The 24,945-nt window shown below is 37.0% G+C and overlaps 1 protein-coding gene across 4 annotated transcripts in view; it reads left to right on the forward strand.

Moving 5' to 3' along the window:
* Positions 1-24,945, forward strand: part of conu (Rho GTPase-activating protein conundrum) — an 82,877-nt gene that overhangs the window by 29,817 nt on the left and 28,115 nt on the right. Inside the window, exon 1 of one of the 4 annotated variants that reach the window (XM_069507287.1) lies at positions 15,395-15,513. The exons of 2 other annotated variants lie outside the window; for them this stretch is intronic. In XM_069507287.1, coding sequence (XP_069363388.1) covers positions 15,459-15,513 — 55 coding nt within the window. In that variant the 5' untranslated portion in view covers positions 15,395-15,458. Of the gene's footprint in view, positions 1-15,394; positions 15,514-18,605; positions 19,198-24,945 lie in introns of those variants that run through there. One more of the 4 variants, XM_034976937.2, reaches the window with a different exon arrangement.

Raw genomic sequence — 24,945 nt, forward strand, 5'->3', positions numbered from 1 at the left:
GGCATTGTCGGTCATGATTTGATCGTCGGGATCGTCAAGGACGTGCTTAGGGCGTCTTTTATCTTGAGGGGTGACAGTTATGAGTTAGCTGACAACTTTATAGTACGTGACAAATCGAGATGACAATCAGGGTGGGGACGCCCTGCACATCCGCACAGCCTCCGCGCTAACCCGGTGCGGGCGAGCGCGGGTGACGTGTGGGTGTGCGGGGCGTCCGCGTTCCCTCGCCACATACTCCGATCGCCATCTCGACCTGTCGCGAACTATACGTTGTATGCGGCTCTTATGTCCTATCCAGCGTTTACGTTAGGTACGTTTTTTTTTTTTTTTGTTTATTTGAAAGTAATCAACAGCGTAAATACATAATTATTATTTAAATTTAAATCTAGGTATAACAGAAGGCCAAAAGAGATTACTTAAAATTATTATTAAACTATTTTAACAGAATAGATTTAGAATAAATGTAGATATATACAATAATAAAATAAAATTACAACAGTGTGTGTATGATTGTGTGTGTGTGTGTGTGTGCGTGCGTGTGTGTGTGTGTGTGTGTGTGTGTGTGTGTGTGTGTGTGTGTGTGTGTGTGTGTGTGTGTGTGTAAGTGGGATTGTGTGATTGCATGCATATTTAGATGTTAGCTACTTTTTTTACGATAATAGTTTCTTAATTCCTTTTTAAATTTATTGTTTGATAGGTAAAATAAGTCAAACTCAGCGAACTGATTGTTATAAGTACGTACCAAGCGTGGAATTATAGAATTTCGCGCATAATTTGAGTTAGATTTGGGAACATTTAGAAGGCGCGTGTGACGCGTTCTTAAAGGTTGAGCATTAAATGAAAAGGCTGAGGTAAGCTAGGACAATCGATTGAGCCGGTTAATATTGCTTGCAGTAACAAACATATCACATTGTTACATTACGTCTCTAGCGTGTATTGCGGCAATCTGCGATCGACTTAAGACTAATAGGTTTAATAGATACACTTGTATATATCGACGTAATGGCGGCGATAATTATGACGTTATTACAGAGTAGGCTTTGATGGCTTTGACAATCGATACTTACCGTAGGTATAACTTGAAGAACATCTTAAGACGTTACCTAATAGTTTAGTAGCATGGTTTTCTTTTTAGGGTTCCGTATCCGAGGGGTACCGAGGGGACAATATTACAGAGCTTCCAGGCTGTCTGTCCGTTTGTGTGTCTGTCTGTCAGCGAGTTGTATCTCGTGAACCGTAATAGGAATAGAGTTGAAATTTTCACAGAATGTATATTTCTATGCGGTATGCCACTATAACAACAAAGGTCGGCATAGTATTCGGGAGGTTGGAGGTTCGATCCTGGCCACGCACCTATAACTTTTCAGAAAGCTAGCAGACAGACAGACACAATTTCGCATTTATATAATAATAGCTTATGTCCGCGACTTCACCCGCGTGGGCTACATTTTCAAACCCCTAATTTACCGTAGGAGTCGAATTTTCAAGAATCCTTTCTTAAACGGATATCTACCTGCGTCATAGGAGGCTATCACGGCTGTCAAAGAGGCATGCACTAAAACAAACCCGTTGCTATCAAGGTCGCCAAGGTCTCGATGGTCTCGACGCAAGGGCTCGCAGTCTGCTGCACACGGCGCCGCCCGGCCCACAAATTAAGCAGCCACCGTTACATTCCGCGTCGCAAAAACCTCTAACTAACCTCCCATCAGGTCCCGTTGCTGAGTTATGGGGCTATACAGATTATCTAAGGGAAAAACAAGGGCCTTCCTCATCAGGCGATGGCGTCTTAATTAGATCAGTTGTTGTATAGAAGCATACGTAGCGGAAGTTAATGATGCACAAATTGCCATAAGCTTAATCCATACTTCTATACTCTCCATACTAATCCATACTAATATTATAAATGCGAAAGTGTGTCTGTCTGTCTGTCTGTCTGCTAGCTTTTCACGGCTCAACAGTTCAACCGATTTTGATAAAATTTGGTACAGAGGTAGCTTACATCCCGGGGAAGGACATAGGCTACTTTTTAGCCCGGAAAATTAAGGAGCTCCCGCGGGATTTAAAAAAAAATAAATCCAAGCGAACGAAGTCGCAGGCATTATCTAGTCTAAATATAAAATGAAAAGGTGACTGACTGACTTACCGACTGAGATCTATCAACGTACAGCTCAAACTTACTGGACGGATCAGCCCCCCGATTGTGTAAGAAAAACGTATTCATCGTTATCGTAATCGACAAAAAATTCTGCCCTTTGATTGGTTGATTCGCTGTTTACATTTTTTCACAGCCAATCAAAGGGCAGAATTTGTTGACGATTATCATAACGATGAATGCATTTTTTTACACAATTGGAGGGCTGACTGAATTAATTTGGCATACAGATAGCTATTATGACATAGACATATCCCCTAAAAAAGGATTTTCTTTTTTAGGAGGAACTCAACCCCTAAACGGCTATACCTAATAAGGGATCGAAATTTATGTAGTCCACGCGGACGAAGCCGCGGGTATAATCTAGTGAAATATAAAGTTAATTCTACAGCAATATAAAGTTTAATTAATTTCAATTTAATTATGTGGAAAATCGAGGACATTCTTTGTATCAGGATTGCCCAATTTAGCTGCACAAAACAAGTTTGGCTAACATCCGAAAGCGTTTAAGTAAGCTATAAAAAGAGCATTTTCCTGTGAATAACTGTTTGAGATAACAAATGTTGTTGACCTCCGGAGTTAGAGGCACTGCACAGTAATTAATTTTATGGCTACGGTGACATCATTGAAGATAAAACTCAAAATCCGGCCAAGTGCGAGTCAGGCTCGCGCACCGAGGGTTCCGTGGCATGGGTTCCGTGGGACCATTTTCATTGATAGAGAACATATTATGAATGTGGGAGTGTTTTAAAACGCTGATTTAGTATTATTTGGTTTTCATTTCTTTGATGGCGGTTGTTACGCCACCTGCTATGGATGTCCCTGCGTGCCTTATATCGAGCGGGTTTTTGACCAGCAATTTAATTTATCGATATTACTGTCTACAAAATTTTATTGAGTTTGATTGCTTAATATTCAAACAAAAATCAATGTTTGTATGAAAAGCGCTGTTATTTGTTTTTTTCACGCTGAATTTTAGAGAGACATTCATGATTTAAGTGCCCCTTAATATTTCTATGTGACAACCCTTAGCAAAATGTTCACATATTATTAAACGCCTCTGCATCTTATGATATGTAGGCCGTTTTAATGGACACTAATGTCTAATGGTACCTACCTAAATAAGGTATTGTATTCCAAGGTAATAAAGTTCAAAATAGCAACATTTACAGTTGATTATAACGCAAAGGCCTTGTTTGGGAAATGATTTTAATTAGGTAGTTCAATTCTAGTATAAATTGAGTCATGGTCTAATTCGATAGTTAAATGTTTTTGTCATGTAAGAGAATTTTAGTTTAGGTCAAGGTTTACCTGTGTTATTTCTATTTTTAATCTATTGTGATTTGTACATATTTTTATTATCACCACTTATTGGTTACTAGATGATGCCCGCGACTTCGTCCGCGTGAATTTAAGGTTTTTTAAAATCCTATAGGAACTCGTTAATTTTCCGTTATAAAAAGTAGCCTATGTCCTCGGGATATTAACTAACTCTGTACCAAATTTCATCAAAGTCGGTTGAACGGTTAGGCCGTAAAAAGCTAGCAGACAGACAGACAGACACACTTTCACATTTATAATATTAGTATGGATTTTGTAGAGACAGACAGACAGACACACTTTCGCATTTATAATATTAGTATGGATTTTGTAGTTAGGTCACAGTAGATGATAAGTGATAACGTTAAGTACCTACTTTCAAAAAGTAAGTAGGTACCTATTTATTACTTTACTCGTTATATTTTTTTTTAATTATTTTTTTACAAAAAAGGGGGCGTTATTTGTTGACCGTACCTTCTTGCAGAAAATATTTTCATTAGAAAGACTATGTTTAAACTAGATCAAGCCCGCGACTTGGTCGGCCACGTAGATTAATGTTTTTTCAAATCCTGTTGGTAAGAACTCTGATTTTCCGGGACAAAAGTCCACAGGAATCTACAGAAATCTAAATCTTGATAATAATAAGTAATTTTCGCCTGTCTTCTAATACATTAGGTAAATAGAAATGGAAAGAGTTCTTCAAATAAACATTTACAAGTGCTTTTGAACCGTCAAATAAAACCTACTGGCTACTAGTGGTTCCAGAATGCCGTTCCTACCGAGAGGATCAGCAAGGAACTCTGAAAATTTACAGAATCTCACCAAACTCACGTGCTTTTACCATTTCTATACGTAAGTATTCAGGATTCTGTGTTTTCTGTATCACAGATTATAAAGATGCACAGATAACAATGGGCTATTGTGGACTAAACTAGCAAGTATATACCAACAAAACAAACAATCGATTAGGTCTGCTGTACTCTCACCACTGTGCCACGTAGCCCCGCAGTCAGCGCCCACGGCTGGTTCACCGTAACCCGTCTTCACATAAGTAGAAGGCCACGCGATTAACGGTCGCAATATTCGTTATCGGACGTGCATGTGTTTTGAGAACGGTTACTTCCTATATTTACATACGGCTTAGAACAACGATCTCTAAGTACCAACTAGACTGTGCCACGAGTCTCCCGAGACTCCGATGCACATTATCTGCTTCTGCCCTGCTCTGATGCACAAACGTAGCGTCCACCTAGGGAGACGCATCATTTATCCGGAGGACGTTACTTCAATTCCAGTCAAGAAGGTGCTGTTGTATCTGGCGGCCACAGGATTTGATAAGGAAGTGTGAAGTGGAGGCAAACACAATAGATCGGAGACGGTCGCAGTGATTCAGGGATAGTAAGGACCTGCATAGCCCCAAAAAAGAAAGAAGAAGAAGAAAGAAGAAGAAGAAGTACCAACTAGTCCTACCACGCATTGCCATTCCAATTTTATTGTTTCGGATTGACTATGCTAACGACTAGCGGTAATCACTCAGGTGACCCGCTTGCTTGTTTGCTCGCTATTTTTTTTAACTAAGATAGAGCCCCTCACATCATCAAGATAAAAGCAAAGGTTCTTGTCTGTAGCGGCCAGTAGGGCCTACGCAGCATAGTCAATACAAAACAATCAACAAACAAAACTGACTGACTAACTGATCTATCAACGCACAGCTCAAACTACAGGATGGATCGGGCTGAAATTTGGCATGCAGATTGTTATTATGACGTAGACATCCGCTAAGATTTTTTTTAATTGAACCCCCTAAGGGGGTAAAATATGGGTTTGAAATTTCTGTAGTTCACGCGGATGAAGTCAATAAGGGAATAAGCTAGTTTTCAATAAAAAATAAATAAGCATATTTGTCAATAATAACCATTTACCGACGGAAACGACATAAAACAAACCTTGAATTTGCCGTTAAGTGTTAAAAAGAACCGACGGAAGGTAATTACCACCAGTGCAGTGGTACCTAAATGTCATGGCGGCCTTGGCAGTAATCGCTTGTGCCATTACCACAGGTTAATGGAGGGGTGAGAGATTTGACAGAGGATGGAGCATGGATGGAGGCTTTCAAAATGTTGTACGATTGTCGGTTGCTGATAATGAGTTGCGACATTTTTTACACGACTGCCCAAAAGTCGCTCAAGTGTGTCACGTGTGTGTGACGCGAATGCTAATGCGAATATCTGCTGCCAACATTCGCGAACGCGAATGCGAATATTCAGCTTTTGTTTAAATTTGGCGCCATTTATCTATGGCTTGGTGACCTTGGCGGCAGTCCCGTTACCAAATGATAAAGAGAAGACTGATAATGTGATTACGAGGTTGAGTTACTTTTCTGCTACATTAAAAAACATAAGAAATTAGATTTTTTTTGTTTTATAAATCAACCATTACATCAATTTTTTTTTTATATTCGTAAAACATTCGCAGTCATTTTCGCAAAAGTATGCGTTCATATCCGCGAATGTGAATGCGAATGCGAATATTCGTTACAGTGTACCTAGTGACCTACACTGTTATAAGTAAACAATAACAAATTATTGTTTGCACTTATTGTGATATTGTCACTTATGTTTTCATAGCTCATGGCTTATCAGTCTCATCGGAACAATGAGTGGCGCTCTCACGCGAAAGTCCCCCTTTGTTACCGAGAGACTCGGTAACAAAGGGGGAGAGACACAGCAGTATACAGTCGCCTCTCATGGATTGAGTCTCTCAACTGAGGCGACTGTCTACTCATGTGTACAAATATTGGTACTGATTCTGAGGACAACTAAATTTTAGAGCATTCGCATCCTCTTCTTACTAAATATAATATGAAAAGGACAGACATAGTTTGACAGTTTTAAGTTTAAGTTAGAGCCGTCAAACCTCGTGACTTTAGCTGCCAGTCGCGAGCGCATCGTTTAGGATGCATTAAAATTTAGTCTTTAAATGTAAAATTCATGTTCTGTCCTTTTTTAGCAATACTAAAAATAAGAGGATGCAGATACTCTAAATTTAGTTTAGAGAAAGATAACAGAATCAACGCCAATGTCACTTATGTTTTCATAGCTCATGACTTATATTAGTCTCATCGGAACAATGAGTGGCACTCTCACGCGAAAGTCCCCCTTTGTTACCGAGAGACTCAATTCATGAGAGTCGCCTGTCTACTGCTGTGTACAAATATTGTTTGTTGCTTCTTGGCCTTCTTGGTTTCTAATTGATATTGGACCGAAAGTACATAACCTACTTATATAAGAATTGATAATATTCGAATTGTTTGAAAGATTTTGCTTTGCATGTTTTATTTAGGTTGTAAAAGGAAAAAAAGAACCCTTATAGGATCACTTTGTTGTCTGTCTGTCCGTATGTCGTGTCTGTCAAGAAAACCTATAGGATACTTCCAGTTGACCTAGAATCATGAAATTTGACAGGTAGTTAGGTATTATTAAAGGACAAGGAAAGGAATAAATTCGAAACCCGTGAATTTGTGTGTAACATCACAAAAAAAAATTAAAATGTGTTCATGAACTAATAATTAGTACTATTTTCAAATTTCGAAGTAAGATAAGTTATACCAAGTGGGGCATCATTTGAAAGGGCTTCACCTGCACATTCTAAAACAGATTTTTATTTATTTTTATGCATCATAATTTTTGAATTATCCTGCAAAATGTCGAAAAAATATGACTAGCACGGAACCCTTATTGCGCGAGCCTGACTCGCACTTGGCCGGTTTTTTTAACAATAAGTAGGTACATTTGTAAACAGATAAGTATACTTAGTAGGTATCTATAGACAGGCATTATCCTAAGAAAGTAATATGAGACGAGTTTTCAAGGTTTGCTTATTGTCCGTGACTTTACTCGAGGACATCGAGTTTACCTTACTTGAACTTCATAGCTAGATATATACCTAAAGTAATGTACATCGGCCTTTAGAATGACATTTCGGCTTTGTAGTGTTGTCTCTGTCACTCATACCTATATGACGTTTTGTCGGTCTCAACGACAGAGACAGTGCTCTACAAATTTGCTATCTCCTTCTAAAGGTCGATGTACATTACTTTTTGCCGCGTAAGGTACTTTACTTACCTAGCTATGAAGTGTAGTACAGTGGCAAAAACTACACTACTCATAGAACGCTCAGCAGTCCGAGAACAACCACGCGCGACATCTATCTCGCGGGTTTTGCAACGCTTTGTCACATATTAATTATGTTAAAACTTAAAAGAAGAAAATCTTTTTTAATGTCCTAAAAGAGATTGAAACTTACTCATGAAAACAAAATCACTTACCCGTATTATTAATGCGAAGTGTATTTGTTTGTTAATTAAGTGGTTTTTAGGGTTCCATTCAAAATTCAAAATTCAATCCCTAGATGGTTGAATTTTGAGAAGTCCTTTCTTGGCGGATGTCTACGTCATAATAGCTACTGCATGCAGAATTTCAGCCCAATCCGTCCAGTAGTTTGAGCTGTGCATTGATAGATCAGTCAATCAGTCAGTCAGGCAGTCACCTTTTCCTATACATATATGAGTTTCAGTGCCGTTATCAGGCTTCACTGTATTTTTTGAAAAATACTCACACGTCGTGCTAGGGCTGCAGGTGTTAATTCATTGACAGTTAATCACGGCATAAAATAATTAACTTGCTTAAACACTTGTGTTAATTACATGTACATGCTCTATTTGATTTATCAGATAATTACTATAGCTAACACGTTATAATTGCATCAATTATGTTCCACTATCTCCTTGGTTAGTACCTAGTTGGGTCTTGGGTTCGAGTCTCAGCTGAGGTTGGGCCCAAAAAGTGTTGCGGGGTTTTTCCGTCAAGATATTCTTTATGTAAGCGCACTTATAAAAATTAATTATCTCTGACAGACGTCACGTGATGTGTTGCATCACCATCTTGAATCGATTGGTATAAAAGCGAGTATTTGATGATTCTTAAGGCAGTCTGTGTTCACCCACAGACTCATTCGACTATTAAATGCTTTTGTGTTTAGGTCGCATTTCTGATTGAGTGGTTTCAATAGCAATTGTGCCCTAATCAAGTTAATATTGCAGTAAGGTTATTATGAAAGGCAAAACTCTCGATAAGCCGCTGTGTGTTGTGGTTAATAAGTAACTTCACTTCTGGTATGTTTATATTTAATAGCATATTTTAATGTGGATAACGGGTAACATACCACGATTAATTTGAAGTTTTTATTGATATTTCAACCCAATTGCACGGGTTGTGGTCACGACGGGACTGCGGTGCTGCGAGAGATGAAGTTAGAGCTGTCAAGGGCAGTAGCGAACTACCCTCTTTCTTGTTCTTTTCGCTGGAACTTCACGAGCTGTCCGACAAAATACACTCACAACGTCACTATTTGCATAATTCTATCACTGGATTAAACATACTTGCTTAGTTTAAAACCATCCCCAATTCAGCAGTTGGGTTGAAAATTGAGATATCAAAAAAACTTCAAATTGATCGTGGTACGTACCCGTTATATATACATTAAATAATGAAAGGACACAAGTCTACAAAAAAATACGCACAGGGTCAATCAATATCTTTAGTTTGCAAAAAGGATTTTTGTTTCGTATTTAATGCAATAGGCAAGTCATAATAGTCCAAACGACACAAGGCGTTTTAGTTGGTTTTTCGTGATTTTAGCAATGTTTAACATTTTTTCCCGGGATAACTGTGGTACTTTTGTCAAATCAGAAAGTCCAAAAAGATAGGTCACCTTTTGAACTAGCTACACAATTTTTTGTGTCTCAAAATATTTCTGTTTAGTACTTTGAATAGTCCAAACGCGACAGCATGTTTTGTATATAGGCCCGTTAAACCATGAAATAAGCTACGGCCATGCATTGTAGAGTCTAAATCTCCTGAGTTCCGATGTCGGAGTGAAACGTAGGTGCGTACGACGTCACTGAAGGAAACAAGTTATTTCCCTCCTCTGAGGCAAGCATCCGCTGATATTGAATGCGGTCAGAAGGACATTTTATACAATTTTATAAACTTTATAATAAGTCAATAAAAAATCATTTAACAGTGGGTTTTAACATTAACATACATGACATAAATAGGTAGGTATCTATCGACGTATATAATATAGTTGTGGTATTTCCTTTAACTTGGAAAATATTTGTTTTATGTTATCTTTGTTTGCTATACCATGTTTTCATAAAGTCTTGATGTAGTTTTTTTACACTATTACGTGTATTTACTTTAGTCAGTAAGATAATAATTCTTGCTTAACTCAGATAATTATTATTATTTTTCTACACCTCACATCTAAATTAAATTTAATGTAGGAGTTAGGACTATATAAAAGGTAAAGCTGACTGACTGATCTATCAACGCACAGCTCAAACTACGGACGGAGCGGGCTGACAGATAGCTATTATGACGTAGGCATCCGCTGTACAGTTATTATAAGATGTTAGTTATAATAACAGGGACCATCGGTTTAACGTACTCTCCAAGGTACAGAGGAAATGAAAATTCTAATTTCTAAATTCGGACCTCCAAAGTCGGTCACCCATCCAGTTACCGACTTGGGTCAACGTTGCTTACCAATCGCAATTGATTGATATGCGTCGCCACAAGGCCACATGTCCCACTCTTTACACTAGGTACCTTTACTACTTACCTACTCGTTTTGTGCTGGTGCCATCAATGATACCCACCTACTATTAGATGCGTTACCGAACGAATGGTCACAAGAACCCCCTAGGCAGCAGGTTGTTACCCGTCACGGTCACACGCTTACCGCTCTTCCCATGGACTTCCTATAGAATACCTATTATCGTCATGTTACTATCATATTATTGTATTTGTTGATCCCAGCCATTATATCGTGGAATAGATAATATTATAGTAGACTAACTTATGCTCGCGACTTCATCCGCGTGGACTACACAAATTTCAACCCCTATTTCACCCCGTTATTGGTTGAGTTTTCGAAAATCCTTTCTTAGCGGATGCCTACGTCATAATAGCTATCTGCATGCTCTAATTTCAGCCCGATCCGTCCAGTAGTTTGAGCTGTGCGTTGATAAATCAATCAGTCAGTCAGTCACCTTTTCCTTTTATATACCTACTAGCAGACCCGCCCCGGCTTCGCTCGGGTGGAATTTAGAAAATCGAGGTGGGGGATGAATTTCCAAAAATCCTGGAACACGTACTTCTTCATTAGTGACGGAAACCCCAAATACCAATTTTCATGCAAATAACTTGAAAAATGACAGACTTTCATACAAACTTTCATCCCCTATTTAACCCACTTAGGGGTGGAATTTCGAAAAATCCTTTCTTAGTGGATACCTTCTCTTTACAAAGAACACACCCTCAAAATTTCATGTCTCTAGGACCAGTGGTTTAGGCTGTGCGTTGATATATATTATGTCAGTCAGTCAGTCAGGACTTTGAATTTTATATATATAGATTTAAAAAGAAAATTAGTGTTTCTTTAAAATTGTGATTGCGAACACAAACAGTTTTATTAGGGGTTGTCTGTACTTCTATGCACAATGATGTAACTTATCTATTCCAGATTATCGCTGAGGTTACATATAATATTATGTACATATAAATTAAATAAATAACATAATACGTACACGTATTTCATAATATATTTCGCACCATGCGCCGGCTGCTATCTAGCGTCAATAACTTCAAGGTATGCATCGGTGTGTGAGGAGAATTATGTTTTTCTAACAATGCCGGGGGCTCACGGCACACGGTACGTGCGGGGCATCGGATAGGCAGACAGGCGGGTATGTCAGAAATGTAAATTATACTCGGGAAGTAACTGCGTATTGACAGCCTCTCGTGTGCCGCTATTTGGTTTATATAAACAAGAAAGCAACTTAATATTGCATCAATCGTTATGAACTTCTAGCTCCTCGGGGAGTTAGTTAAAAAATAGATCGCAGAATTTCTATCTAACAGACCGAAAAATGATTGTTATGAAAACTAAGAATACAACAAAATTTAAGTCATTTGTATGCAATATGCATATCTCAGAGTATACGAATAAAACGATTAACGAACAACAAAAATGCTCATGTTTAAACTAATCTTACGAACTTCCTGCTTGTCAGTAAAAATTCCGTGACATACATTTTTAATGCTCAGTTTCCATTTTAATAATAAACAAAGGCTTTGTTACGATCAGGAGATATAAAACTCCCTTTTACAGTGGCAGAGTTTTTAAAAACAAGCCTAAACAGGACTAACTTTATTTTAACAGGACTAAACTAATTCCTTTTTCTATAAATCCAACTAGACTGTAGATTTTGTTTAATATTTTAAAAAGTGGTTTTAAAGCACTATTCACCATCATCATCATCATCACCCGATATACGTCCACTGCTAGACATAGGTCTCTTGGAGGGACTTCCACACGCTACGGTCTTGCGCCGCCTGAATCTAGTGGCACCCTGCGACTCGTCTGATGTCGTACGTCCACGTAGTGGGGGGTCTTCCAACGCTGCGCCTTCCGGTGCGAGGTCGCCATTCCAACACCCTGAGACCCCAACGTCTATCGGTTTTCCGAAAAAGGGTACATAACCCTGTCCATTGGCACTTTCAGCTTTGCAACCCGTTGAGCTATGTCGGTTATTCTAGCGTTCCTACGGATCTCCTCATTTCTGATTTGACCATGTAGAGAAACTCTGAGGATAGCACTATTATTGTAAAGGAAAAATAACCTAACAGTGTCATACAGATCCTTGTTTTGTGACTGTTCTCTTGATTCATTACAGACATCACTCTATAATCTGAACAATTTATCTTCTCCGGATGTGATTAGCTTATTCGCAACACAAAAAACCGGTCAATCGTGAAACTAACACTGCTACGATCTTTTCACCTCCCAAATCCATACATCACCATGTTTTAGCCAGTGACTGCTTTACTCTGGCGAAATCTAATTGCATTCCCCTCAGGTACGAACTGCGGAGGTAACATAATGCCCTCGATTCACTTTAAAGTTTGACCAACTTTTAAATGTACGTTGGTTCATGTCTGATGTCCTTTTTAAGCGCGCATTTTTTATTTTATTCTTATTTTATTTTATTCGATTTTCAGTTTTCACCCTCTGTCGATACTTCCATAATGGCAGAGATAAGTTATTTTACTTATTATAATATTATGATTATTGAAATTAGCTGTTATTGTAGTTATTAGCAGATTTATTCGTTACGGTTATGGTATTGGCAGAGAGAATTGCAATCATCACATCAGAGTTTCACACACTAGAATAGCTTTATTATTGACTTGAAGTGTTTACCTAAAGGTTGAAAGGTTGCCTAAAGGCAATAAGCCCGCCTTTGCATACAGTTGTTTTAAGTTTTTAGTTTCTTTATTTTGTCTTGGTTATTTCATGTTGGTTGCAAAAAAGTGTTTCTATCTATCTAAGTGCGCTTTAAGTAGTTAACTTGACTGTTTGTGTTTAGGTAAAATAGAGCGTCCATGTAGGTACTGAAAAACAAGCACAATAGTACAAAATAAACAACACGATCGTTTTAGCCTGAACAGATAAATTGTTAGATATATCTCTTTGTTTTTTGTATATAATTTATGAACAGTTATATATCTTGCTATACTAAATTGACTCGTTCCATCGTAGACTCTGGTTAGATCGTAGCCAAGCGGAAGTCTTTTATTAGCAAAAATGTGAGTAACTCATTGAAAGATACCCTGGTTATATTCGGCACCACCAACGCGTCTACCAGTGTTGAGTACATTCACAGGTCATTACATAAATCTTGTAAATGACACCGTCTGAGTTGTGCTCTAATAATAGTTATACGACGGCAATAAGGCAAATCTATCGTTACAATCAGTCACATCGTTTTTTGCAATGACGCATATTGATACTGTGTTGATGATTTTGTACTTAAAGGATGAAGTAAATAAAGGAAGAAAGAAGTAGATGAAAAAAGGTAAAGATTTGATTTACCACTATTAGTTGGTGATATAAAAATGGCAAATCTCACTTTAATTCTTCGCTTGACTGATACGTATGAAATAAGAACAATAATTTGTTAAATGATAAGTAGAGGAGCTATCAAGATACACAGTATAATTACAGTTCTGAACAAAATACTTTAAAAAAATTAATCCACTGAATTCAAAACACAAAATACAGTTTTTTGCTGCTTCTGAAAAATTTCATTACGTACAACACCCGTTTTGTTTGCCAGCTCTTAGATATAATAATCATCGATGCTTGACCCTGAGTTAAATCTGTCATTTCAACTAGTGTGTATTTATTTGGCTTATCTTTAACGAGCACTTTATTTTTAGCAATGTTATTTTTGTCCCAATTTTTTTCAACACGAAATAATATGCTTGTATTCTTTACATGATTTGTAACCTTACTGATTTATCACAGATCGATAGTCGGTATCTTGTATCTAGATTTCTTTTCTGCTGCGTACATAACTGCGTCTCATTTGCCTGTCCCATTTGACGACAAGGACTTGTGTATTTTTCAAATTTTAATTTCGAATGGGTTATTATAATATTGGATATAATGTTGTATTTTACTACTGCTGTTATCGGTAAGTTTTAAGGATTATTATTATTAAGTGTATTTAATAGCTGTGATAGCCTAGTGGTTAGGGCGTCCGCCTTCTAGTCGGAGGTCGGGTTTCGATCCCGGGCACGCACCTCTAACTTTTCGGAGTTATGTGCGTTTAAGAAATTAAATATCACTCGCTTTAACGGTGAAGGAAAACATCGTGAGGAAACCTGCATGCCTTAGAGTTCTCCATAAAGTTCTCAAAGGTGTGTGAAGTCTACCAATCCGCACATGGCCAGCGTGGTAGACTATGGCCAAAACCCTTCTCACTCTGAGAGGAGACCCGTGCTCTGTAGTGAGCCGGCGATGGGTTGATCATGATGTTTAATAGACTAAGCAGCTTTCGCTGATGCGTCTATATCAGAAGTGCTTCGAGTTTTTCAAATCTTTGTCTAATCTATTCTTGAACTGGTTAACAGAATTTGACATAACCACATCCTTAGGCAATTTATTCCATATTATGTGAACAACTCTGTTGGTCAGAAAGTGTTTTAATGGATTTGATGATGGCAATTGATATTGTAGCTTCATATCATGTCATCTAGGATTTTCAGGAAATGTGTGTCTAAATAACCTTTATATTTTATTACTAGATGATGCCCGCGACTTCGTCCGCGTGGATTTAGGTTTTCAAAAATCCCGTGGGAACTCTTTGATTTCCCGGGATAAAAATACCTATGTCCTTCCCCGGGATGCAAGCTATCTCTGTACTAAATTTCATCAAAATCGGTTGAACGGATGGGCCGTGAAAGGTTAGCAGACAGACAGACAGACAGACACACTTTCGCATTTATAATATTAGTATGGATTTCGTCCGGTTACCAACGGACTTTGAATCTATAAGCTTAATTGTCTTATTTATTTGCGATCGGTTCATTAGTGACGCTATTTTTCTTCTGACGCCAAAATTATGACGGAGTTACTGTTAATAATTTAACAATTAATTAAGTTAATATTATGTCCTTTTGTTTAAATAGTTATCTTGTTTATTTGCGATTGCCTCATTAGTGTCTTCTATTATCTTGTTTTCTTTAAGTAGAGACGTTTATAAATACCTACAGTATAAGTTTAACCACTCATGCCAGTGTTACTAAGGCCACAGTCAGTGTAATAGATGTGCATGTGCATTTTGTAACTGTGCACTTATAATATCCTGTGAATCGCTTTTTTACTAGCCAATAGCTACTAAGTTTTGTTATACTCTTCGTATCTGTAATTTTATGTTGTGAAATCTGACGAGGACATCATAACTGTGTTTAAGTTGTGATCAACTCCTTTAACTTTATAAAATAGTCCAAAAGGCAAGATTTTTTTCTGTCTAGTGCATGGACGTGTAAACTTATTAAAGGTCTAGTGTTACAAAATGGTGGTAGTTCTTAACTTTAGAACAGCGGAATACCTATCTTATTACGGTTACAGTAAGTGTTTCAAAATCCTACATATTTTTAGGGTTCCGTACCTCAAAAGGAAAAACGGAACACTTATAGGATCACTTTGTTGTCTGTCTGTCTGTCTGTCAAGAAACCTACAGGGTACTTCCCGTTGACCTAGAATCACGAAATTTGGCAGGTAGGTAGATCTTATAGCTGACATTTGGGGAAAAATCTGAAAACCGTGAATTTAGGGTTAGATCACACAAAAAAAATTAAATTGTGGTCAAGAACTAATAATTAGTATTTTCAACTTTCGAAGTGAGTGACTATATCAAGTGGGGTATCATATGAAAGGTCTTCACCTGTACATTCTAAAACAGATTTTATTTATTTTTATGCATCATACTTTTTGAATTATTGTGCAAAATGTCAAAAAATACGACTGTAGTACGGAACCCTCATTGCGTGAGCCTGACTCGCACTTGGCCGGTTTTTTTTTTGTGTATTGATGAATCATTTGACGTTTACTTTCCACAAAATGGAAGGTTTAAACTTTACCTACAAAAATAAACTGGACCCTGTATGATATTGAAACAATGAGCTAAATGCATTTTGATATCAATTTTGTCATGTAGAATTTTTAATTATAAATTGGCCTTATGATACGACTTGAATTTCATAGCGAATAGGGCCCTAACTCAAGAATGACATTATCTTTAGGGTAAACCCAATTCTTTAACCACCATGTATTATTTTAAAACATCTACACTAATATTATAAAGAGGAAAACTTTGTTTGTTTGTTTGTTTGTTTGTTTGTTTGTTTGTTTGTACTGAATAGGCTCAAAAACTACTGGACCGATTTTAAAAATTCTTTCACCATTCGAAAGCTACATTATCCACGAGTAACATAGGCTATATTTTATTTTGGAAAAAAATAGGGTTCCGTAAGATATTTGGGTTTTTCGGACACAAGGTGTAAAAAATCAACCAGAAAAGTTACTTATTTTGCGTACGCTGCCTAAACTATAAAAGATAGAACCATAAAATGTTCTAATTAATTGTAGATCTTATAAATATCTACAAAAAAGTCCGCGACACACTATACCCATCTATGTCGAGTGAGGCACAGCAACCATTTTTTTATTTAAAAATCTTGAATTTTTTTTGGACTACATTTAAACGCGTTTATTTTACTCATGCTATTAATCCTTATCAAAATAAATGATTTCATCACTAAGAACAGTTTATGGAGATAATATTTGGTCTTTGAATGATTAAAATTGGACGTTTGGTTTTGAAGTTATGGCGAAATTAAAATATTACGATTTCTGCTGCACGGCCCGTTGTATTATATAAAGAGGTAATGTCGTTAAGTTTGTTTGTAGGGGGTAATCTTTAGAACTACTGAACCGATTTTAAAAATTCTTTCACCAGTAGAAAGCTACATTATTCCTGAGTGACATAGGCTATACGGGATCTTTAAAAACCTAAATCTACGCGGGCGAAGCCGCGGGGATCAGCTAGTTTATAATAAAGACCCTCTCTTTCCCTGCATCGTATTCCTCAATGCTGAGGGTAGTTACCCCTTGCGATTATTCACATAATAAAAGGAGTTTTAAGACTTCATTATACCACTTTCCGCATTTATAAAGACCCTAAACGGACCCTATTAGAAAATCTTTGTTCTAGTTTGTTTCTGTAGCAATAAACGTGGTTTGTTTCAAAAATTACATGTTATTTTTGGGTAATCCGTGACTAGTAAGTTGATACGTAGTTTGGCATTAAATGAGCTGTGCGATATAAAATTAACCCGTCTAGACGTGAGTCCGTCCGTTGACACAGCTGACACACATACCTAGTGTGAGCTACGAGCTATGCAACTGTGCGAGGAGATTAGATCTGTTGTACATTTGCTTTCTTATTTCAAGATGCTGATCACAAATCTATGCAAATTATTCATACTCTTTAATCTTAGTATAAATCATAATTATCGCCACCATCACTTTGTTACAGATGTAAATTTTTCCAAATATGAGTTGTAGATATGAAACAAATAAGTTGCAAATTTAGTCGTGTTCTATGCATATTCGCTTACAAAAAACTTTAATGAATTTCAATGAAGTTTTTAGCAGAGTTATATTGTACTAGCTGACCCGCCACGGCCTCGCTCGTGTTTATTCGCCTCGAATTTAGAAAATCGAGGTGCGGGTTGAATTTCCAATAATCCTGAAACACGTATTTCTTCATTTGTGACCGAAAACCCAAATACCAATTTTCATGCAAATAACTTCAAAAATGACAGACTTTCATACAAACATCCATGCCCCCATTTAACCCACTTAGGGGTGGAATTTCCTTTCTTAGTGGATACCTACTCTTTACAAAGAACATACTCTCAAAATTTCATGTATCTAGAACCAGCTGTTTAGGCTGTGCGTTGATAATATAATATAAGTCAGTCAGTCAGGACTTTGAATTTCATATATATATAGATGTATGGGTAATGGGAGACGGTTGAACATAAAGTAAGTAGGTAAGTACTAATTTTACCACCCGTGCCGTAATGGTCTAGTGGCTAAGACGTCCGCCTTCTATTCGGTCGGCCGGTGGCTCGATCCCGGGCACGCACTTCGAACTTTTACGTGTTATATAACTACGTTTTTAAGCAATTAACTTGCCTTAACGGAGAAGGTAAACATCGTGAGATGTCTGAGAGTTCTCCATAATGTTTTCAAAGGTGAGTGAAGTCTGCGAAACCGCACTTGACCAGAATGGCGGACTGTGACCTGATCCCATCTCATTCTGAGAGCAGTGCCCAGTAATGGGCCGGCGATGGATTGATCATGATGAATTTTACCATTAGTAACTTTGATTGCTCTAATTACTGATACAAAACCGAAGCTAAAAATTAAAACAAAAGAAAATGGACTGACTTCGTATAACCTTTGATGTAATAGACGCACGCGCATCGTTAAAGCATTCATTGATTGAATTTCATGTATGGGGCGTTCAACCTATCGGAACCACTTGCATTTTATGACTAAATCATCGACCAACGAAATTTCAACCAAGTCTATAAATATAAGACCATAATAAACTCAAATGCGATCTCCGAGTAACCCACGCAGTCAGACGCGCGCTGCGATGCGCGCTACGCGAAGGAACACTCGTTTCAGTAAACACCCTGTGTCATTTTTCATTAACAAAGCATATGTGTGTTCTTTTCTAATCAATGGATAAAAAAGAGATAGCTACACTTGTGTGTAAACGTTTTCCAACTATTCAAAACTGTGTACATTTCACGATGTGATCGTTTGGCACTGATTAAAAATGTACTTGAAAAATTCAGCTTCTTTCGCACGACGGGTTTCTTCTATTTACTCTTGAGTATTGACTCAGTACTCAGTAGGTAGTTAGGTACACTCATTGTTGTTCCCAAATTAAACCATAATGCTTATTTCAAATTAGAGAACAAAGCCCACACAGTTTTGATTTTAATCATCATAATTCCGTTCACAGTTTTTTTTCTGAACTGCATTCGTTGCTTGTTCCATTCGTTTTTTGTACAGTATATTTAGCACATGTTCCATAGAAATTCTGTTACAATGGGACGCTTAAAATGACGAATGACCGGAAATCGAAATAATTAGATCGAGTGACAACAATAATTGTGTTTAGATGTGTGTTATGGGAGCACTATGTCGATTTCACGCCAAATACGTTATCGGTGAGTAGAAACTACAAACGCACTGGTACTTTTGTTTTTATTAGTGTCATCGAAATCTATAGAAAGTCGTTATATTGTTTGATTCCGTATTGTATTGTTTAAATGAGCCTGACTAATCCCATTGGCCGATCAATTTATTCTGGTTATACGCTGATACCAGCGTAAATCTGAACAAAGGTGTTTAACTCTTTAAATATATACTGACTAAATATACTGACTTCTATCATCGTAACCTGGCAATGGCCATCATCATCCCATGCATCTTTGTTACTTTTCTACCATCTTAGCTTTTTATCGCACTAGTATTGCATGCTTCGAGTCTCTAATGTTTCAGTACAGTACTCCACTCTCTGGAATCCTGACACCCTAAATAGAATCCCGTGTCTTCTGGCCAGTGCCTTCCCAAACATAAGATAATTATGAATAGTTAATAATTTACAGCTAGGTATTACAACTATTTAAAATAAATAAACAAAACACAAGGTTAAAGCGTGAAAAATACTATGGGACGCGTTCGTAAGCTATGGCTAAGAACCGCAATTGATAGGCGTCCACAGTCGTTTTGCGAGATAGCTTTGTTTTTGGTTGTTGCAAGTTTTTTAGTTTCCATTCGTAGTGCCTACTTTGTTCATGTTCTATGTCTTTTTTATACCTTTTTTTTAACCAGGCAATGTCCATCGTTATCCCATGCATATTTATTACCTTTCTACCAGGACACCATCTTAACTTTTTTTATCGCACTAGATATGACTATGCTTCGAGTCTCTCATCTTCATAGTATGTTTTTTTGCATGTGTTTTAATTCGATTTGTAGTACGTTACATGTATTGTGAGTTTGATTACATTTTATTATACAACAACTTTTTTAACGGGGAGGCAGGCCATTCATGTTTAGTGACTCCCTTTGTACATGATCATCTCCTGTGCCAGAGAAAACTACGGCTGTCGTACTTTGGCTCCTGATGTTACTGAAGCATAGAAGTTGTTTTTAACAGGTAACGTGGTTGCGATACCACTTTCAAGTTTTTCAATATTTTTCATATTGTGAAAAAATCTTTTGCGAATATTGTTTCCAACCTGTACCTATTCTTCCTTTATATGAATCTCCACAGCCACTGCATTTTAGATATTTTATATTTTTCTCACTTCAAACAGCTTGCTATAAGATCGAGCAAAGGAACCTTTTCTTTCACCCTTCTATTATGGACCTAGTAAAATAGGCTGTACAATAGATTAGGACATTGAACTAGATTCTATCATGTGCATATTAAAAACGTCTTCATAATTATCTGTTTTCTTTCTCTCGTATAGAATGTCGTAAACATTGCACGCGCAGGTTCTTCACGTCTGTACTCACGCTGCGGTTATAAAGATAAAGATAAAGATAAACCTCATTACCTCGGTAATTACAAAACAATAAAGTGTTATCGTTCTGTTCAACTTTATTATAACACTCGACAGTAGTATAATGCAAGATTTTATTTATTTCTCTTTTTGCTAATTACTATAGTAGGTACAGCACGCGGCAGACAGTAATGTACATTGGCCTTTAGAATGACATTTCGGCTTTGTAGAGCGTTGTCTCTGTCACTCATACCTATATGACGTTTTGTCGGTCTCAACGACAGAAACAATGCTCTACAAATCTGCTATTTCCTTCTAACGGTCGATGCACATTACTTTCTGTCACGTACTGTAAGTAATATGCTTCTGTATCGAGCAATTTTTGTAATTAACATGAAATCTTTGTAAGGTTATGTAGCTTGTAATTTTTTTCAAATAACCATAAAGTCAACTCAATAGTTTAAACGTCATATATTGCACATGATGTCCGCACTTGGCAAGCGTGGTAGACTATGGCCAAAACCCTTCTCACCTGAGAGGAGACCCGCGCTCTGTAGTGAGCCGGCGATGGGTTGATCACGATGATGGCACATGACGGTGACGTGATTTTTTTGATAACATTTTCCTGTGATGATCTCGAGAGGCTCTTAGAAATCAAAACAAGTAATTTAGTTAACGATAAAACCCTGTGAAAATAGTAGAAGGAAAGAAGAAAGAATTAGGAATCCCTGTTTTACAAAGTAGTCTATTTGGTATGTACTGCTGTTGAACTGGACAAAGCCCATAAGGCACCCATATCTCATTCCTGTGATATTATGAATATGACGTATTCCTTCAAAACAAAATGCGTGAGAATATTTTATGGATAGCTCAACAGGTATTTGAATATATATTCAAATTCTCTGCAATTTATAACAGCGTACAATTCAGCGTACAATTTAGCGCACAAAAAGTATTAAAGTAGAGCCTTCTTTAGCGCAATTTACAAAAGTATTACTTAGAGCCTAATTTATAACAGCGTACAATTTAGCGCACAAAAAGTATCAAACTATTTAGCGCAATTTACAAAAGTATCACTTTTAGAGCCTATAAAAGCGGGAATGTCGTAAATACATTCCACTCGAAGCCATGTGTTCTGTTTATACTGCTTTACAAAGAGTACCGCGCTGTCATCACAATTCATGACTCAATAACCAACTCGATTCATAAGTCCCTGGTACTTGACACTGATTTGATGTGGCAACGCGTACTTGTGTGAAGATTTGACGCGGATGTGATGCGAACAGTTCTTCTCTATCATCAAACACGTCACACGACATACTTACACGGTCCTTCGCCTTCTTTTCTTACTTCTCGCCATCTTCTTTCTTCAAGTCGAGTCGAACGTGAGATCTATTGAGCGTAATTTAACTTGACTTAGACTAAACTAAGAGTTAAATCGAGACGGATTTAAGGCAGAGACAAAAGTCGTTCTCTTTTTATTTTAACTCTAAGTCTAACTCGCTTCGGCGGTGTTCCCATTAGATTACAACATGGGGTTATTCAAGGGCGGCAAGGCATTGGTGGTTCCTCTGGTACTGCAAATGTTCATGGGCGGCTGTAATCACTTAACATATAAGGTGACCAGCCTGCACGTTTGCTCGCCATTTTTATTTAAAAAAAACTATCTCTCTCTATCCAGAATATTATGTCTGCTTTGGGAAGTAACTATAGTGTGTGGTAGTTATTTATCATCTATTATCATCCTACCATTTTACTTTTATTTGTCTTGTTTATTGTTTTACTTTTGTCTTTTTTTGTAATGTTGTACGCATATGTAAAGCATATTTTATTCATTCATTCATACCACTAGAGAAACCCATCTCTGTTCCAGTGGCAGTGTTAGGTAATATTAATTTTATTTTCACTGTTCCTGTACAATTTCTTCATTTGAACGTACTGCTTATTCGGGTGTTCGTCTATAAATAGACGAGTGTCGGCCAAACAATAATATCCTGCGCCGACCAAAATAGCAAGACGCCTACGAAGACTTACGCCCTTATACTCCTATTATCTAACCAACACTACAAAGTACAGAAATATACAGCATCAGCAACAGTAATTACAGTACGCTGCAGAATATAATGTACTTCGACCTTTCTAAAGAGATAGCGGTTTTGTAGAGCATTATCTCTGTCGTTGAGACCGAGGCACATAGGTATGAGTGACAGAGACAACGCTCTACAAAGCCGAAATCTCATCCTAAACGACGATGTACATTATTTTCTGCCGCGTGCTGTACAATGTTGTTAAAACAGCAAAATAAAAAGAAAAAAGTAGACTGCTCTACAAATTCTGTCATATCAGATACTCTAGTTATGTTAAAGATAAAACGACTTTTACAATACTATTCTATTTAAGTATATAAAACACAAAAAATAAGTTACAATTTTTCACAAATCTTCCGTTGAATCCTGAATAAAAACTCAACTTCTTGTTACTTATTTCAAAGTGTAGTTGAAAACTACATAATTTATTTTCCAAATTGTACTAAACCTTTCCTAGACATTCCTGTTTTCATTCATTTCCCTGGTATTCACAGGCAAGTGTAGAACGATTACTGAGTTTATGATCAGCCCCCCAATTCTGACAAGAAAAACGTATTCATCGTTATCGTAATCGTCAACAAATTCTGCCCTTTGATTGGCTGTGAAAAAATGTAAACAGCGAATCGACCAATGAAAGGGCAGAATTTTTGACGATTACGATAACGACGAATACGTTTTTCTTACACAATCGGGGGGCTGAATAGTCGAGAGGGTAGAATTTTAAACTTGAACATGATGCATTGAAAAACTTCTCAAAACCGGATTTATCCGGTTGTATTTTCTGTCTGCATTCGTCCTAAACAAATCCGACAGCCAATGTAAACAAGACCATCCATTCGTTTGCGCTAAGACAGCTCCGTTGAAGGAAGATCTTGTTATAGAACACAAAACTGAAATGTAAAACACGACAAAAAAGTAAAAAAGAACTTCGGTTAGTAAGCAGAGCTTTACCAAGTTTTACCGCTGACTCAGGGACTATTTTTAAGAATATGCTCAAGCTTTATTCATCATCGTTAGGGAATGAATATTTCTTTTGTTTTGATTTTTATTTCCTTATTTATTACACCAGTTTAACATTGGAGTTATCTCGAGCTCAGTATAAGGAGAGTAATAAGTAATAACACATCATCCTTACTCTATGTATGTCTCAGGTATGTTTTAAGATAGTTTCATTGGGTTTTCAAATAAAGTTCAAATAAAGGTTTAAAAAAAAAAGTTTCTGTAACTTCTTGCTTACAGTTGCTTGGTTTAAATTAAGAATCAGTCGAAATGTACCAATAAAACTTTGATTAAAATTAGGGTCAGTTAAAAAAACCAAAGTTTTTCGCTCTGCCTTTTTTCTCTCCTCTTCCCTATCATCAGCTATTCTCTCATTTTCTTCTCTCTCTTCCTTAATTATTTCGATTTCCTTTCTATTAGCAGAAATTTCCAAGAACACTAATGGTGAAAACAGTATTAGAACCCACTCTAGAAGTTGTATACGAAATACTTACAAAAATCGCAGCTTGTGACGTGGTAAGTCCTATACAGAGACAATAGTTTCTGAGTAATAATGTATTGTCAATTTAGGTTAAGTTTAAGTAGTGTTTAAACGAGTAAGCTCTACTGCCCTGCTTTCTACCAATGCAACGGCCCCCATACGATCTAATCACAGGCTTATAAATTATAGAAATTCAGTGAGACATTATTTCCTTTGTCCATTATTACGAATAATTCCATACTGTACAATTATATCAACCCAGTGTGGGTGTAGCACTCTCAAACTGTGGTCCCACTCAATTTAGACCCGTTACTTGTGATCTTATGGTTTCATCGGATTTATTTACTTATTGTGCCGTTATTTCGGCAATTATAGTAAGTAGGAGGATGAGGAAAGTAGTTTTTTCCTTTCTAACCTATTGCACTTAATATCTATCTAGGTATTTTGGCGCCTCATTGGTCGTTATTTATGGCACAATCTTTTTAACTAGGCTTTTAAGCATGCATATTTTTGCCATTTCATGTAGTCTAAAAGAAAATAATATTATATTAAAATTACAATGTCCTTCCAACAGGCTTTGATGTTTTAGAAGTATTTTATGTCGCTTTAAGGTTTTTGGAGTATTGTAATAGTACATATTGGAAATAATGAAAAATCAATACCCTTATTATAAATGCGAAAGTGTGTTTGTTTGTCCTTCCATCACGTCGCAACGGAACAACGAATCGACGTGATTTTTTGCATGGGTATAGTTAAAAGCCTGGAGAGTGACATAGGCTACTTTTTATCCCGGAAAATCAAAGAGTTCCCACGGGAATTTTAAAAACCTAATTCCAC

This window comes from Maniola hyperantus, chromosome 2, assembly GCF_902806685.2.
Source record: "Maniola hyperantus chromosome 2, iAphHyp1.2, whole genome shotgun sequence".
Classification (NCBI taxonomy): Eukaryota; Metazoa; Arthropoda; class Insecta; order Lepidoptera; family Nymphalidae; genus Maniola; species Maniola hyperantus.